The 18,348-nt window shown below is 39.8% G+C and overlaps 1 protein-coding gene across 5 annotated transcripts in view; it reads right to left on the bottom strand.

Moving 5' to 3' along the window:
* Positions 1-560: 560 nt before the first annotated feature.
* KHDRBS3 (KH RNA binding domain containing, signal transduction associated 3) overlaps positions 561-18,348 on the bottom strand; it is a 197,591-nt gene continuing 179,803 nt past the window's right edge. For 2 of the 5 annotated variants that reach the window (XM_055287334.1, XM_063643564.1), the window contains exons 8-9: positions 11,956-12,014; positions 9,473-10,090 (exon numbers count right to left, since the gene is read on the bottom strand). In XM_055287334.1, coding sequence (XP_055143309.1) covers positions 9,999-10,090; positions 11,956-12,014 — 151 coding nt within the window. In that variant the 3' untranslated portion in view covers positions 9,473-9,998. Of the gene's footprint in view, positions 853-8,479; positions 8,539-9,472; positions 10,091-11,955; positions 12,015-18,348 lie in introns of those variants that run through there. The other 3 variants (XM_063643563.1, XM_063643566.1, XM_063643565.1) reach the window with 3 other exon arrangements.

The following is an 18,348-nucleotide window of genomic DNA, read 5'->3' as shown; positions in this document are numbered from 1 at the left end:
TGAAGTCATTCTGTCGTTAACACAATGCTCCAAACATGGCATGCTGTAAAAAGTGAATGCCTCAAAAAAAATGTGTCTTTGAGGCAAGAAAGCGACAATTTAACAATGTGCAAGACAGTTCTTGAAATTCCAAGTCCAGGGAACATGTTGTGCGAGCTTCTAACAGAAGAAATAACACACATCCTTCCGGGGCATATTGAATTAAAATCACAATGCACTCGTAAATGATGAAAAGAGAATGAACAGAATAATACTGTCCACAGGGATTATGACCTTTATGTTCCATAACGAATTACACTGAGGCATGAAAATCACGTTTCTATTCTGACAGTGCCACTTTGCTTCCCGCAGAAGCCTTTATAATTAACCTTTTATGTGACAGAATACTTCTTGCATAATGCTTTCATATTTATTAGTCCATAACTGAGATGGATAAATCATTTTCAAATGTGGAATATGTGTAGAATCTTGACTTCCTGCAGCGAGTTGCAGCTGTACATGGTTTTCAAGTGTATACAGTTTAGAGCTGTGCTGAAATAACAAGACTTTGTTTTTCTAGGTTTAAAGTAGAAGAGATTTCAATAGGCAGCCTTTATTAACTACCATACAAATCATTCTCTTTTTGTTATTGGGAGACAACAAAATAAGATAGATTTTCTTTCCGTTTTTTAAAAAAGTAGGTTCTCCAAATTAAAAGCATATCATATAATAAAAACATGTCACAGAACACAAAATTATGCAAACAAAAAATTAATTAAGATGTTTTTCAAGTTCCCAAGTGGATTCATTTACTGACTAGGCACGTTGGTGAGTTGACTATTCTTAAGCAGTCCATAAATAGAAGGAAAGTTCCTGAAAGAGAGGAAACGGAAATATATTTGTATATATCAAGAAATTAATAATAACCATATGCTCTGCTGGGAATGGCAGCGTTTAGAGGATTCAGGCAAGTAGACACTTAATAGAAATAAGGATGTTTATGGAAAACAACACAAAACAGAATCGTTAAAATTAAGGACATAAAATATTTGTGTTCAATAAAGACAGACAAATAATTAACTGGTATAATGATGATTACACTACTATCCATTATGATATTTATGGAGTGATTTCAGAATGGCAATGCCTTGCTTTACATAAAACCTCAAATATTAACCTATGAGTTCCTAGGGGTCCACCCTGGCAGAGTCCTTGCATTCTTGTCACCTGATAAGAGACTGAACTTTCAGATATATTTTAAATTGTATTACCTAACCCCAAAGAACCTATTTTGATGCATTATATGAAACAAAACTCTGTTATTTAAAAAAACTGGCTGGTGATCAGAAAAATGAACAAACAAACAAAAAACCCAACCGCAGTAGAGAAATGGCCATTGTGGTGATGTTGACTTCTCACGGCTCTGGTCATACAAGTCCCAGGCCCTAGGTAACTGTTCAGTACCACAAAGTGTGCTCACAACAACTCAGGACATCGCTGATGGCTCCACAGGACCCAGCCCCTTCCTATGTCTCCAGACGCATCTCTTTCATTTCTCTCCCAGCACGTTATATTCCAGCAGCTGCTTATATGTTCCCAAAACACATGACGTCATTTCATGTCTTGGTCGACACCCTCCTCTCCCACCTGTATTAGCTTATTATGTCTTAACATTTTCTCCTCCCTTCCTGGCTTGCAAGGTTTCGACTTTCAAAACTCCATTCAGGTTTTATTTCCTCCTTTGTCTTCGGAGCAAGTTCATCCCTTTCTCCTCTGCACCATCCCTGCCCTTCTCTAGCCTTTTATTACTGCAGAGCGCCAGGGACACAGTGGGCAGCTCAGTGTCACCTGCATAAAGCATCAGTACTACTAGGATGAATCAGATGCAAACTGTTATTTAAAGGTGAATCCTTTAAAAAGTTAAACATCTAATACAGTAAATCTGTTGATGAGGGCATTGCTTTAATTAACCAATAAATATTTCTTAAATGGCTTGTGCTGAATGCTGTAAGTTTTGTAAAATATGACAGACACACCTGTGACCCTCAAGGAGCATACTAGGGATGAAGGACATTTACACAGCACCAACCCGTCAACTGGCAGGTCAGAATGAGACATCTGCCAATCCAGTCCTCTCAGCCAGGGTTCTCATGGGGAGAGAAGAGAAGGCTCTTTTGGCTGAGAGAGAGAGAGAAGATCTTGAAGAAATGGGAGGATCTGGATAACCAGAGAAGAGGAGAGGGTGGGCAATGAGCCCGTGCAGGGGAGTGCTAGAGGAGATATTGTCTGTTTCCTCAGAGAGCCTGTAGGCCTCTCCTGCTACCCTGGTGTGGCCACCTTACTTTCCACAAAGCCTGCCCCACCATGGGCCAGCCCTTAACAATACACTTACTGATGCAAATAAGCTCCAGGAATGCGAGGAGACCAGCAGGAGTCTGAGGAAGGGTCACAGGACTTTCAGCTCTCCCCATAAGACACAGATGAGTGTCCAGGAGGTGTCCATACTGGACCCAGCACGCCCTGCAGCTCCTCGCTAAATCACACAGGGTAACCAGCCTGCCACATGCCAGACGTCATGCTGTGTATAAAAGACCATTTTAAACCAACTTTTGAGCAGATGAGTTTCTGGTGTGGCCACAGGAGCTCATCTTGTAGATCATAATGAATACATACAGCATTTGGATAGGTTTCTTTTACAAAAGCATATTAAGATGCACCATGACCTCTATGGGAAACATCTACAAAATCCCAGTAAGTCTACTTTAAAAATTCATTCCACAGATGTTTATAAACATGGCTTCTTGCATTGCCTTTAATGTGAGCAAAACATTAGAAACTAACTACATCTCTGTCAGTAGTTGTTTGGATTATGGCTCTTTCATATAAATATTATTCAGCCAATAAAAAGAAAAAGGTAGCTTTCTAGTATAAAATAACAGAAAATGAGCTCTAAGACATACTTCAAAGCGAAACGAGGGGAGAAAATGGTATAATGTTTTCTATGTAAAAAATAGTGATAATTTAAAAAAATGCTTTACTTATGCACAGACTACCTTTGGAAAGATACATGAAAATCAATACAAATAGTTGCCTTTGGATGTGTGGTGGTAAAGGTGGGAATTAAGACCACTGTGTGTGTTTATTTTGTACCAAGCACATGTATTACTGACTAAATAAAGGGCATTTTTTGGTTTTCCAACTTTGCATTTATCATTGAAAAAAATCTAATGGTTAGAGAAGTATCACACTTCCACTAAGAAAATAAATTAATACAAATGCTCCTCATCATAGGATGGGGTTATGTCCCTCCTCATCTTAGGAGGGGGATATGTCCTGATAAACCCACTGTAAGTCAAAAACATGAAGTTGGAAATGTATGCAATACACTTAACCTACCAAACATCATAGCTTAGCTTAGCCTACCTTAAACATACTCAAAACACTTACATTAGCATACGGTTGGGCTGAATCACTGAACACAAGGCCTATTTTATAATAAAGTTTGATATCTCAAGTAATTTTTGAATGCTGTACTCAAAGTGAAAAACAAAATGGCTCACTGCCACTGCCTCGCATGGCAAGAGTATCATACTGCTATGGCTAGCTGCAGGAAAGATACATATTCAGAATCTGAAGTACAGTTCCTACTGAACATGTATTACATTTCCACCATTGTAAAGGGGAAACGTCCTAAGTCAAACTATTGTAGTAGGGACTGTCTGTACTGAAGAGTGCTCAGTGTCAGTGTTTCGAGAATTACAGGTTCATTTGTTCACTCATTCGTTCCTCACTGAATACCCTGTCAGTTCCCACTATGTCTATGTGCCAGGCAGTGTGCTAGGATTTGGAAGTACAAGTCCAATAAGACATGGTTCTTCTATCTTTAAGGAACTTCAAGTCTTGCAGTCAGGGAGAAAAACCCACCAACAAGCAGAACAGAAATCTAGCCTCAAGATAACATCACCATTCCTGCACACTTCACAATGGTACCTGTTTGTTTATTCTATCTCCTTGTTTTGACTGTCTGTTAGGTATTAGGACTTGTGTTAGGTAGCACACACACAAATCCCGCCAGCAGCAGTTCAAATGAGATAAACACACAGGGCAGAACTTAATAACCTGGTAAGTTCTCCTCAAATGAAAGGATGACTAATTTAACCTAATAAGGCCAAACAAGACCTAGTACATCGTCCTGTACTATCAGCCACCGAGCTACCACATCCACTTTATTCGCTCATACATCCAACGACTTGTTCATTTACCACTTGCTAGGCATAAGGCCTGGTAATTGCACTAAAGATGTTTACAATCTGGTAGGAGCAAAGGAGGGTAAACAGCCAATCTCAGGATACTGTACTGCAGAATTCATAGAGTAAGATGAGGGTCCACAGTAGAGATGCGAAGATGGCGGGCTACGGAGGGCCTCTGGGGTGAGGGGATGCTTCAAGCTCCACTGGGAAGTCTGGATAGGCCAGCAACAACTAGCTAGACCAAGAGCTGGGTGAGAGTTGTGTTCATTCATTTGTGTTCATTTATTTGAGTGGGGTAAGGAACTGTTACTTCAGGCAGAGAATGGCACTGATAGAAAAGCTCTAGATGGTTTTCAATCTATCAGGGCTGGACCACAGTGGGCTGGGGTCAGAGCATGCTGTGCTCCAGGCGGCTGGGGAGGCCAGCAGCAGAATGACGCAGGGCTTGACGTTCAGAGCCAAGGAGGCTGAGCTTTATCCTGAAAGTTACTGAAGGACTCATCACATTAAGATCTGAAAAATGATTTCAGCAATGGATGCTAATCACTGAAATACACAACTGAGATTTTTGAAACAGGAATGTCAGTCAGAATCAACTTAAACTGGACAGGATTTTCCATCGATAAGGGAGGGTGAAATTCAGATTGAAAAATGATCTGTAGCCTTTCCCAATCAGAAATAGAAACAGAATCAGGCATAAAATGGATTGTTATTTTAAAATAATGATGGATTTTTTCCTTTCTATCCCTACAAAACACTGAATATCAATATAAATAGTAGATATTATTTGCACAGAAAACAATAAACTTTATTCCTTAAATTTGTCACATATTCTATAAAATGTCTCATATTTTCATTTAACTTTTGACTCCAAAATTTTATTTTTTCTTCAAATCATTAGTTTTACATTCTGGAACCTGTCTCTGTATACAGTGACCAGAGTCTTTAATTTTGAGTTAAACAAGGGAGCTAGACTATCTAAGTTGTAGTATTGTTAACATGATTGTGTGGGTTTTTTGGGATCTGGGCTAACCGTTCCTAATGCTGCCTGTTAGGAATCATCTTGATCACACTGACAATGCCGTTCACTTACTAAACTCTTACACTGTCAAATAACTATGTGAAGAGATGGGGACAAGAGGATGAAAAAGTGAGAGCAACTATTTTTTAAGGCACTGATTGGCTATACAATCACTAACCAGTGGAAACAGAAGTTTGTAGAGTTCTTTTTGGAACACAGACTAAATGAGGCACTATATCTGCCCAAGGGAATGGAGTACGTCAAGCTTAAAGGCAAAGAGGACACTACACTTGAAAATGGTTGCACTGAATTTGAGCTTTTTAGCAGAATCTACAAGACCCTTCATTACATGTCCATTGTCCTAGCCAGCCAGCATTGTCTCTTACTTTCTCTAATGATCTAATATACCTGCAGTTTCCTCATGTTTTCTTATAATTGCAAATATTTACATATAGCAACCAATTAGTGAACACCTTTATTTGTGCCAGGCATGCTTCTAATCTTCACAGCAATACTAAGGTAGGTATCATGACTGTCTATTTTATAAGTGGGGAACCTGCAGTTTAGACTCTTGTTTAGAGAGGTTAAGTCACTGACTCAAGGTCACAAAGCGGGTGAAGGGCAGAGCGGAAGTACAGATGCTCCGAGAGTACCTGCCGTGTGTGGTTATCTTCTACTGGTCTTAACATCTCCATGGGCCCCTTCTGCTACCTCTGACCAACTTGCCTGGGTTACAAATCTCCCTTCCATGTGCCTAGAAAGCACATGTATCTCTGTCAGAGCTCTACAGATGTGGTCTTTGCCCATTTCCCTAGTAGACTGTGGCACTTGCAAGGACAACAATGATGTCTTTAATCACTGTCTTCCTACCACCTGCAACACAGCAGGTGTTCAGGAAACATATCTGAGTAAATACTGATACTGACTTGACTTGGAATACCTGAGTACAAGAAGATTCAGAACCTAAACAAGTGAAAGACTCTCTCCATGAAGGAATCTGGGGCAGGGGCGGGGTAGAGAAAGAGAAGGGAGCAGTTATTAGAAAGAGAAGGGGGCAGTTATCATTCACAATGCTCAGCGTTGTGTGAGATACACAAATTAAAGGCTCCTGCTCTTAAAGAGCCTTTAATCTAACGGAGGAGCCACTGTAATATAAAGAATGACTGTATAACAACACGGTTAAGATCAAAGACTCTGGATTAAAATCAATTAGTTCAAATCTGGGCTCTACCAGTTATAAGGTACATGAGCAACACAAGCGTGAAATTCACCTCCTGAAGCTTAAATTTCTTCCTTTTTTAAAATGTAGATGATACCTTCTTATGGCTGTGAGGATTCAATAAAATAATTTACAGAAAGTGATAAGCACATGCTTGGCTGTTATGGCAACTTACAACCAATGTAAGTCATATGATACCAATACTAAAATGAGGAAATATAAACCAAGCATGCTCTTTAGAGAGGGTGGAGGATCACAGCCTGATTTAACTGGTGAGGACATCATGGAAGAGAGGGCGTGGGGCTGAGTTCTGAAGGATGGGTATGGTTTCTTCATGCAAAGATACAGGCAATAGCAAAGTTGTGTGTCATGGGGCTGTCACCTCCATTTGCTTTTGTGGTATTTGAATACAGGGTTCCCTGTCTTATCAGTCTTTGTATGACCAGTGCCTCTGTTGTGTCCAGTATGGAGCTCATGTTCCATATATGCTGTCATATGAGAAAATGAATGAATTCTAAGGGGGTGACAACAAAGGTTAGGAGGAAGCGATTTGGGAACAATGAAATGTGCTCTTAGAGACATGAGAAGACTGGCTTATCTATAGCAGGGTCTTCCTATGGAAACAGAAAAAAATCAGGTCTGGTGGAGCATCAGCCAGATAGGAGAAGATCTCGAAGGCCAAGTAGGAAAGTTCCTGTCCGATAGTGATCTGGGCCTTTCTGGATCACAATCCCTTTTACAGTCTGATAAAGCTATGGATGCTTTGAAAACATGACAATAAACATAAAATTGTATAGTATTTCCTGTTAGTTAACTCTGAATAGCACCTGAGGATTGACCCGCTACCTCTCCATAATTCTTGATTTATTATTCTGTATGCCAACTCCTTAAAAAAATTATTTAATAAAGAAAAAAATTGTGAAAAATTTCAATAACATCATACACTACAGAGATATGGTGGATGTCACATTCCCATTCCATACAAGAGAAAAACAAACACCAACAAAAATCCAAACAGACAAACAAAAAGAAAATATAATAAACTTAGTTTGGACTACAAAAATGATGAGAATTATTTTCTTTCTAAAAGCAATTTAATTATTTCAGGCTAATTTTGGCTATTAGGGAAAACCAAGCTCATATATTTTTCATATATATTAAATATGTGAATACAACTTTGACAATTAAACTTTACATGATTGTATCACTTTCAGGTTACAAAACACTCTGATGATATTATCTTAATTCTTCTAACAACTGCATGGGATAAGCATCATTTTCACTGAACTGATGGAGAAAGTGAGACTTGCCCAAAGTCACACAGCTAAGTGGCACAGCTCAAATACAAACACTGAAAAAGTAAGACTCTCTGGAAGATCAGGGCCTAAGTAGTATTTTTTGATGCTTTAGAAAAAAATCAAGAAAATGTAAAAAGAGAGACAAAAATAACAATACTTTTCCTTTATAGGTCCCCAGATTTTTACATTTTATGAAGTAATTTTTATAAAATACATTTTATAGTACTTATAATTTGTTTCATAAAATTCAGAAGCACAGAAAACCATGCTTCCATAAGACTAAGATAAATACTGTCAAAAATTTCCAGCATATCTGTGTAATTTTTTTTTGCCTATGCATGCACATAGAAAACTAAAATTGGGATATTATATATGAAGTTTGGCAAACTGCTCTTTTTACTAAATAATCTGGAAAATTTTTTTCATGCTATTGACTAGACTGCTAGATATTTTCTGAAGACAGTAATCTGAATATTTAAATATCAGGATGACCTGGGCCTTCAATCTCTGCCGCTTATAATGAAGCTTCCTGGGTCTGACCTGTTTACATTTAGGAAGCTTCTTTTCTGACTTTTGGAGTTAATCTGACATAATCACTAGTGTTGTACTAGGAAACCGGCAGTGGAAATTTTCCATGTGACTTCAGGTAAGTGTGAAATTGTCTTCATCTTCCACACAGGTCAGGATAATTGGAACAAAAAGGCAAACTTACCTTTGTTTGCTTCAGGTGTTCAACCAGTTCCTGTGACATTCCAAGATGGCTGACATTTCCTAACAAAAGAAAAGACCTTTTTACTCAAAATAAAGAGAAAAAAATCCTCCAAGAAATAAAAATTAAACATTTTACATAATCTACAATTAAAAAAGCTTAATGATTAAAGAATAACGTTATTAAATATTTGTCAGTTTTAAGAAGTGCCCTCAAATACTAACCAAATAATGTATTACAAATAACTAGTTATGAGGTTTTACAGTTGTTTAATAGGGAGTAATTGGCCCCAATTAAACTGACTAAACTAAGGCTTTTTAGATTACTAAAACAAATTAAACTTTTTAAAATGAGAATTTAGGTGATCTTAAAACTTTTCTAAAATGGATAATGAAACTTGCTAAGTTGTAATCTCTCTGGTTTTATTAGTTATATTAAGATAAATTAAGTGAGATTAAAATCTTATTTGATTTATTTACCTTTGAAAATGAAGACCGTTTAAGGGTTACACATCCTCAGCCTTGGCGAGTGCGACCTCAATTAGTCAAGCCAGAAAGTCTTTAAAAGCTTTGTGCTTAGTGCTTCCAGCATGGAGCGAGGTGTTCATTAAGGTACCAAAATTCTCATAAAAAATCCAAAGTTGCACTAGTGAAAAAACGCTCAACAAGATGAAAACTGATCACATCTTTTTCAGAAAATCCAGTAGTTATTTTAAAACCAGTTTTTAAACAAGATTTGGTTTTGCGTAGTTTAACGTGCCACTCAAGCAGCTCGATACCATTTGGACTCTTTAAACAGCATTTAAATCTATGGTGAGTATATAATGGTACATTTAATTTTATACCATTTTTAAAATAAGTTGTACAATGTTTAGTGTGACCCTTTTATGACAAGCATTGTTAAATGAATTCTTTCCCTGTTTACAACTATTTATGAAGGCCTTTTTAAATAAAAAAAAAAAAAAACCCATGAAATTGTTAGCTCACACACACAAAATTTCTTTCAAAAGTTTATTTAGTATCAAGCAAGAGGAGACTTTGCTTAACACTACAGAACATTTCAAGACTTGAGTTACAAAAGAATACCACATTATTTGCACTTGTAATTGGCTTCCCTTTTTACGCATGTTGGCAAGAGAAAAAAAACTAGCATATGGCTGAAAGATAAAATAACTAAATTCTATGGAAACCTTTAAAATGAAAGGTGAGGCTTATGTTAAAAGAATAGATTAACATATTTAGTAAACCTATTTTTTGTTTAACACTAGTTAATCAAAGTTATTTTTTTTCTTTTGATGACCTATTTTTTCATATACAGACTGGAAATAACAAAATTTTACATGTCTTTTTTTTTTTTTTTTTCTGCCCAGGTTGATGTTTCAACAAAGTAGTTTTAAGTTCCATCCATTCAGATTTTAAGCATTTTGATTTATTTAAAAAGGGATTGTTCATAGAAAAAAATTACTTTGAACAGTATACAGGACTGGTGGAGATTGGCTATTTCACAACATCAGACAGTACAATCAGTATCTGCCATATGGCTGGTCTCTGTAGACGCCCTTTGCTGTCCTCGCTGAAGGTGCCTTGTGTCTTGAGTTAGTCCACTCTTCTTGCCCTACAATCAGTAAGATGAATCACAATCAGATCGCTGCCATGAATCCCACAGGCTTCATTTTTCAGACTCTAACTTAGCCCTGAACCAAAGGTACATGTCATATTGAAAATATATACCCCTGGTGTACCGAAAAGAAAAACAAACGAGGAATTTACTTAAATAAATTACAAACACAAGGAAAAATAATCATCTCACTCGCAAAATTTGTCAGCATGGGAAGATAAACGATTCTTGTATCTGAAATGGCAACCGACTTTGCAGGGACTTTCCTTTTGGTTACTCAATTTAACAACAGTCTACAAGCTCAAGTAGCAAGGAGGACTGCCTTTTGCTAAACATCAGGACATTTATGAGTGAAAAAGAGAATGGGAAAAGGATCACTTAGATGTCTTCCAACAGCAAAAACAAAGAAAAAACATAGATAAGCATCTGTGAAGACAAAGGAGAAGAAAACCGGAGAGCAAAACGGGAAGGGGCAGACTGAGAAAGGGAAATAGGATCTCACTTTTCACAGGCGCTTTCACGGAAAGACTGAAGGAAAGTTGCATTGGGTTTAACTTCACTTCTCAATAGCACTTCATGAATATGAAATAAATTTAACGACATAATGTCAGATTTCATTCATCATAATGCTAAATCTGTACTGGACAATGGTATTAATAACCAAGGACATTCTATCATCTTTATCTCCTGAAATTAAACACCTGTTCAGCCTGAAGATAACTTTTAATGTGTTATCTATAGGTCTTGGACATCAAACAGTTAACATCCCTGCTGCAACATACAGCAATTTAAAAGCCATGTGTCCACAGAGACCAGTTTAAAAAGCTGTGAAGGAAAAATGCTTAAAATGACCTCTTCTTTTGATACAAAACATGCAATCAACGTCACTCCCTCAAGCTAACTTGCATCAATTTAGGTAGCCTGCATTCAGCAAACCAACATATTTCTCTTAAGTGTTTGTTATGGATAACAAAAAAAAAAAAAAAAAAAAAAAATCCAAGGTGCAGCCATCACAGCTTCGGGCAGGTGATACAACAAAATTTACTTCAAAAGGTTTAACACCGGAAAATGGTTTTTCAGTTGTTAAGAGAAATGTCCTAACATCCATTAACCACAATCCTGATATACTTGCACCGGGTACCAGGGATTCATCAGAGCTTTGCAACTGATTGAAGCTTCACGTTCTCTGATCTCCTTGCCCTGCGGCAAAGGCTCTTCTTACTACCATTATGTTGCTGCTGCCAATTCTTTTAATTAAACCTGTCGTCCTTCTGCATAGTGAGACTTTGGACATGAAGTCCCCAGCATCTCTACCAGCTCCACTGAATTAAGAGGGGTTTAGCTGCTGCCCTGTGAAGCTTACAGACCCTGTATCTCCTCCTTGGCTCAGTGCTTTTGTAACCTTTATGAAATGACTCCCAGTGTAATTTTTTTCAGAGGGTTTGAGATTGGAAATGAATTAAAACATAAAGATGAAGGTGGGAGAATCACTTTAGAGCTGTAGTCTCAATTGCTTCATTTCCCTTCACTGTCAGGAAACAAGGACACTGCAAAAAGACCCAGCTATCAAGTGTCTGCAGTTTGAAAAACTACTCTGTGAGAAAACCAGCACACGGCAATCAACTCAAACATAAAATTTAAGTTCAGAATCGGGATTCATGCAATCTTCGGCAAGTCTTTAGTCCTCTTTAAATATTTAAATAATAAAGGAGCCTCTAAAAATAGCTAGATATGCACAAATGAATTGACAGGAAGCTGCTGTTTCAGAGTCCAAATGTCCTTATTCTCTTCCCATTAAGATCTTTAAGGTCATTCTATGGCCATCTCTCCTCCCTCTTCACATGCTCTGGCCAGTCACTCACCGTAGGAATCATAAGTCTCCTCACTGAGTCCATGTCCGTAGTCATAGTAATCAGCACCACTGCAGTGAACAAAACAAATGACAAAATCATCTGGCTGTGAGTTTCAACAGTATTCAATAAAGTATTATAAAACTTAAAGACAACTAATGAAAGGCAGGACTGAAAATTCAAAGAAATTCCCACCGAGATCACAGAGTTCTAAAGCAGAAGTGTTAACTTTAGGATTATCAAAGACCCCTTGTCTAGCTCCCTAATTTTAATACATAATAAATACGTTTTGACATTTTAACCACAACAATTGGCCACCCAACACACAGTAAGCTCCTAAAAGTGCACGAGGGAATGCAAAGACAGTACCTGACCTGGGAAGACTGGGAGTCTGCGGAGAGGGAGGATGTGTGTGGACAATTCTAGCCCAGTGTGCCAAGAGCTAGGGCTGGGCCTGTGCAAGGCACTGTGGGAGTGGGGGAGGAGGTAAACACCTCCTTTCCAATAGATGGCATGTTTACAGAAGGCAAAGACTTTATTTCTTCTTACACCCTCGTCTACCAGAGAATCTGGTGCTGCATGAATTGTGGGTGCTGTACTTTATAATACATTAAAAACAAATGCCCGGATGAAATGTTTTCTTTGACCGGCACTGCTGCATCACCATCGGAAGCTGCTGGGAAAAGGCGACTCAGCAGCCATGGCCACATGGGACAGGAGAGCAGGGAAATGGATCTCTGCAATCTAGTCACAAGTCTGGTTACATGAGGCCAAGGATCTTTTCAAAGTACAGGCAAATCCATGTTCCAATATACAACATCCTTGAGAGAGCACGAGGAAAGAGCCATCACTGACAGCAAGAGGGAAGAGTTATCCTGCCATTTTGCAGATGATGCAAAACAGCCTACATATATACAATGTATCTGAACTAGGAATAATTTTTTACAGGAACAGACTTGTGAAAAGTCTAGATTACTAAGCCATAACCATTCTGAGTATTTGGGAAAGAGTTTCCATGTACCCTCTCAGGCTTTCCTCTTTCCCACTCAATTTTGTAGGGAAACTACCATCCTGAATTTGTTATCTTAGACTGTCATGGAAATAAACATCCCCATTCTTCCAATTTCATACAATTAAGAGGTTTCTAATCAAAATGGAAAATGATTCAGCTCAGATGTTTAACACCTCAGGAAGTCACAGTTTGAGGAGCACAGATGCATGCTGTGAATGCCTACTGAACACCAGCCGCTGAGATCCCACATCACCCCTGGCCTCAGATAGTAAAACTGCCATACCCATTTGACAGATAAGGATACCGCAGACCAGAAGAGCTAAGAAGCCAGGCTAAATTGCATGGAGGACAGTATAGCTGAATCTCTTTGACTACACAGGCCAGACTTGTGGTCACAACCACACGGAGTTTTTCTCCCACGTTTTCTTTCTCAGGAAAAGACATCAGAGACTAATCATCTAAACATTTAATGACTACGGCACAGCATGGCCATTCCTATGAGAAACATGTAAGCAATGGAGCTATGTTCCTTTTTATCTCAAACATGTGGGCATGAGTTTTTATATTTGCTACTCCTTCTGCCAGAAGGCCCTTCTCTCCTCTCCTCCAGGCTGTTTCCAACTCAAGCCCTTAACCTAAATGCCACTTCCAAAGAGAACCCTGCTGGTATCCCTGAGTGAGGTTGGTTTCCCACGACAGCATGCCCTGGTTCTCATTCTTTTGGCCTGGAGGAGACCCTCACGTTAGATATGTTAAGTGGGTATAAGGAGAAGGGGCACCTCCATCACTCTAGTGTGTCACGAATGGCTTGGAGCATGCAGTGCTTGCACAGTGTTCTGAGGGTGCAGGTGAAGACAGGTGGAGAAGGAGTGGACAGAGGCAATGGCAGCAAGGGTCTTCCAGGCAGAAGAAACAGAATATGCAAAGCAGAGGCAGGAAACAGGTTGGAAAATCTAGGTGTCTACAAGCAGTTCAACCAAATATAGTAAGTATTAATGAAAAATGCCTGGACCGGGCCAGGCGCCGTGGCTCACGCCTGTAATCCCAGCACTTTGGGAGGCTGAGGCAGGCGGATCACAAGGTCAGAAGATCGAGACCATCCTGGCCAACATGGTGAAACCCTGTCTCTACTAAAAAAAAGTATATAAAAATTAGCTGGGCGTGGTGACGTCTGCAGTCCCAGCTACTCGGGATGCTGAGGCAGGGTAACTGCTTGAACCCAGGAGGCGGAGGTTGCAGTGAGCTGAGATCGTGCCACTGCACTCCAGCCTGGCGACAGAGTGAGACTCCATCACAAAAAAAAAAAGACAAAAAAAAAAAGACAAATGCCTGGACTGGAATATTTCTTAGAATACTTCTTCCACACATAGAACATAGGCCCCACCTTGTTTCCCTGGCTTAATCATATCCTTACAAGTTAATTAAATACGGTGTAATACAGTGGTTATGATTTGAGCTCTCTGTATAAAATAAGCTCTCTGAAATGTGCTGTGTTAAGCTCTGTTGGCTTAACACATTACAGAATAGTCACTACTACAGCTGACCTAATATACCAAGTAGCAATGTGCAATTTTTCCACAGAGGTACATGGAGCCACAGAGTTTTAAAAAATGGTCTTCAAATTGAGGGCTGGCATTCCTTAAAAAATTTAGAAGAAAAAGGAGTATGAGAGGAATGCAACTATTGTGAGCTACACCACTGCCCTACTGACAACTTCTCAGGCGCATGAGCTCAGCTAATCTAAAAAAACTCTGTGCTTTTATAGACGAGGCAGCTGAGGCCCAAGCTGAGCCATCTGCCCAGGGTCACTCAACTTGTAAGTGGCAGCACCTACACTCAAAGCTCAGAACACTACCACTGCCATGTGCTGAACACTGAACACAAATGCTACAGGTGGCTTTTGCTCACCACGGGTGGCCACCTTATGTGATCGGTTCCCACTTTGACCTGGCCTTTTGCTCTTCCAGAATTTCTCTTGTTTGCTCTCCCTGGGGCTTTAATGATCCTTCCTTATGCTCAGAAACAGAAGTCGGGCCCACACGAAACATGCTGCCACATGATCATAGTGATCTGTGGCTGCCTTAGTCTCTCTCCGGCTTCCTTTCTGTAGTCCTAATTTTCCCTCACGGAATAATATACAGTTATGGTGAGAAGAAGAGGGACTAACTGAAAGAGAGCAGATCAATTTTCATATTCAAAAAGATAATAAACCAGCAGAAACTAACAACAAAAGAAAAACCATGGCTTTCCTGCTTAAGAAATGATAGCTTTAAATATGAGAATGCTATTAAAGTATTAATAGAATATTTCTCTTGTCTTGAGAATTGAAATTGAGACTCAAAGCTTTTGACAAAAATGTCTGTCAGCTGTCAGTCAAGGCCTGGGCCTTTACCCACAGTGCCACCTTGGGAGTGTGGCTTCCATGTGGGAATCTTCCTGTTCATCTGCCAAATCATGGGCTGGTCTAGACGCTGCTCAGGTCTCCTGGCAGCTCTAACATCTTCCATGGCTCTTTCACAGCATCTAGCCCCACAGTAGTCAACATAATTTCTCATTTTGTTGAAAATAAACTGGCAAATGCTTCTTGGAAACTCAGTGCTAAATTAAATGAACCTCAGTCTTCTTTCCAAGGGTCAGAAGTTACATCATAATGGCTCCTCAGACAAATACAACCTTGATGTTCTTGAGAATTTTCTCTCTGTTGCACAGATAAATGAGTAACCTCACCATAAAACTGAAAGGGATTTCCTTGACTGAGACAGTTCCCAATTGTTTAACTTGGAACTGTAAATGACAGGTCCTGTGACTAATAAACAGAAGAGTTAACAACTCCTTTCTGACCAAACTAAACCTCCTTTATTAAATGAAGTAAGCAGTAATGAACATGAGCACAGACTGGAAACTGACTGTGAGGTGCTGTAACACAGTTCAGCATAATAAAAATGAGGGTAAAGAATGTTTTTTAATGCACAAAAAGATAAAAGGTAGCATGATTAGGTCCAGCAATGGTTTGGTGATGAGACAATCTTAGTTTTGACAAGTGAAAACTTAAAACTGACATTTGCTATCATTTCACCCAGTTTCTGATTACTTATTGTAAGACTGTCATCAAGCTGAGGAGCTGGGAGCAGCTGGGCCCCATTCTCATACCTGTCAGTTCCATCTGAATTGCTTTCACAGCATTTCATTTCTTGTACCTCAAATGTCTCTTAACCAAAGACATGTCCTATTTCCCAATGATAAACTAAAACCCCAACATATGGCAAAGGGGAAAAACACTAAAAATCTCTTCATTTATGGATACAACTTTTCATATTGATAACAGGCAAGAAAACACATTAGGCCAAATACTTCTCAATTCCATCAAAGGGATCCAGGGAGGCCCCTCTCTCAACAGATCAAGAGGGGGGCTTCCCTTCCTGGCACCAGGACCATGTCTCTACCCTCCCTCCATGACCCACCCCATTACAATGGGTCAAAGGAAGCCGGTGTGCTCAGCATCATTCCTGGATTTCCCAGAGGTTTTCATCAGTTCCATCAACTTGAGTCAAGAAATAGCCCCTAACATCAGGAGACAGCATGTCCTTCTGTCCCTCTCCTGATAGGTGTCAAGGAACAAATCATAGCACTGAGACCAAGTTCATGTCTACTTAGGCCTTCTACCCTACATCTACAGAGGTCAACAGGAAGACCACAAACCCTGAGCAAGGACTCAAGTGGGATAAAGTCTACCTTCCCCAGGTCATCACACCTCTATGAGTGGGGTTAAGAAGAAATGGGGTTAAGAAGAAATTCCTGACATTTGTCTTTCCCCTACTCCTGCAACCTCTTTGAGCCTCTCCACCAATTTCTACTTTAAATTCACTGGAACTATCTCATTAGGCCTTTTGCTTGTATTTATGTCAGCTCAGGAAGCTCTAAATCACTACGTTGCTCTTTGTCTTTAGCACACCTAAAATTCTGCATATCCCCATCTGTCCTCTTCTCCTATCCGCGCCTGCAATTCTGTCACTGCACCCTCTGGAATTCATGCTCCACCATTAGCAAAAATCCCTTATATAGTCTGAATCTCTTCTTTGAAAGTTTCTTGCTCAATGAAAACTTGATTTACCTCTAATGACAATTCTTCCCCAGCAACCCTCTCCACTTTTTTCTTTAACTCCCACAACCAAGATATCACTGGGTGATGTGGTTTGGATGTTTGTCCCCCTGCAAATCTCAAGTGGAAATGTAATCCCCAGTGTTGGAGGTGGGGCTTGGTGGGAGGTGACTGGATCATGGGGGCAGATCCCTCATGAATGGTTTAGCACCATCCCCTTGGTGATAAGTGAGTTCTGCTCAGTTCACAAGATGTGGTTGTTTAAAAGCCTGTGGCACCACCCTGTTCTTTCTCTGCTCCCACTCTCACTTGGCCTTCTGCCATGAGTAACAGCTCCCTGAGGCCCCGTACAGCCTGCAGAACTGTGAGCCAATTAAACCTCTTTTCATTACAAATTACCCAGCCTCAGGTACTTCTTTACAGCAATGCAAAAATGGCTTGAATACAATGGGCCTAGAGGAAAGGAGAGTATTTTTCTTTTTGTGGCTAACTCCTCCCTCCGCTAAGGTACAGACACCTCTGCCTCTTCCAGACCATCGTGCTTCACTCTTCTGAACAAACACCCAGCTTTCTCCCAACAGCATCACTGTCCTGAGTCCTGGTGATTTCAGCATATGGGAAGATGATCCTTCAAACACACAGGCCTCTCAACTTTCTGGCTCCTCTTGTCCACTGACCCGGCCTCCTTTAGCCAACCCCTCCACGTCACACTCTAGGATCTTGCCATTAGCAATAACTTCAATCTTCAACTTCACATATCCCACTCTCTATGATTTCCTCTCTTTTAGTTTCTAGGATTATACCAGTTAGCCTTTCAACTTCATCGCAATCATCACCATTATTCCTCTTAAACTTTTCATCCCTTTCAAGGTAACCATTGAACTTCAAGTTGCTAAATTCAATGGTCAATGCTCATCCACATGTTATGTGACCGATCAGTAACTACCTGATATAGCTGATCCACACCTCTTCCTTGATATCCTTTCTTCACTTTGCTCCCAGGATGTTATACTTCCTGGTTTCCTTCCTACCTCACTAGCTGCTTTTTTTTTTTTTTTTTTTTTTTGAGATGGAGTCTCACTCTCTCGCTCTGTTTCCAGGCTGGAGTGCAGTGGCGCACTCTTGGCTCACTGCAACCTCCGCCTCCCAGGTTCAAGCAATTCTCCTGCCTCAGCCATCCGAGTAGCTGGGAGTAGCTGGGACTACAGGTGCATGCCACCATGCCCAGCTAATTTTTGTATTTTTAGCAGAGACAGGTTTTCACCATGTTGGCCAGGATGGTCTCAATCTCCTG

This window comes from Symphalangus syndactylus, chromosome 7 (genome assembly GCF_028878055.3).
Source record: "Symphalangus syndactylus isolate Jambi chromosome 7, NHGRI_mSymSyn1-v2.1_pri, whole genome shotgun sequence".
Taxonomy (NCBI): domain Eukaryota; kingdom Metazoa; phylum Chordata; class Mammalia; order Primates; family Hylobatidae; genus Symphalangus; species Symphalangus syndactylus.
The sequence above is the reverse complement of the archived record's forward strand: the minus strand, read 5'-3'. Positions and strand labels throughout refer to the sequence as shown.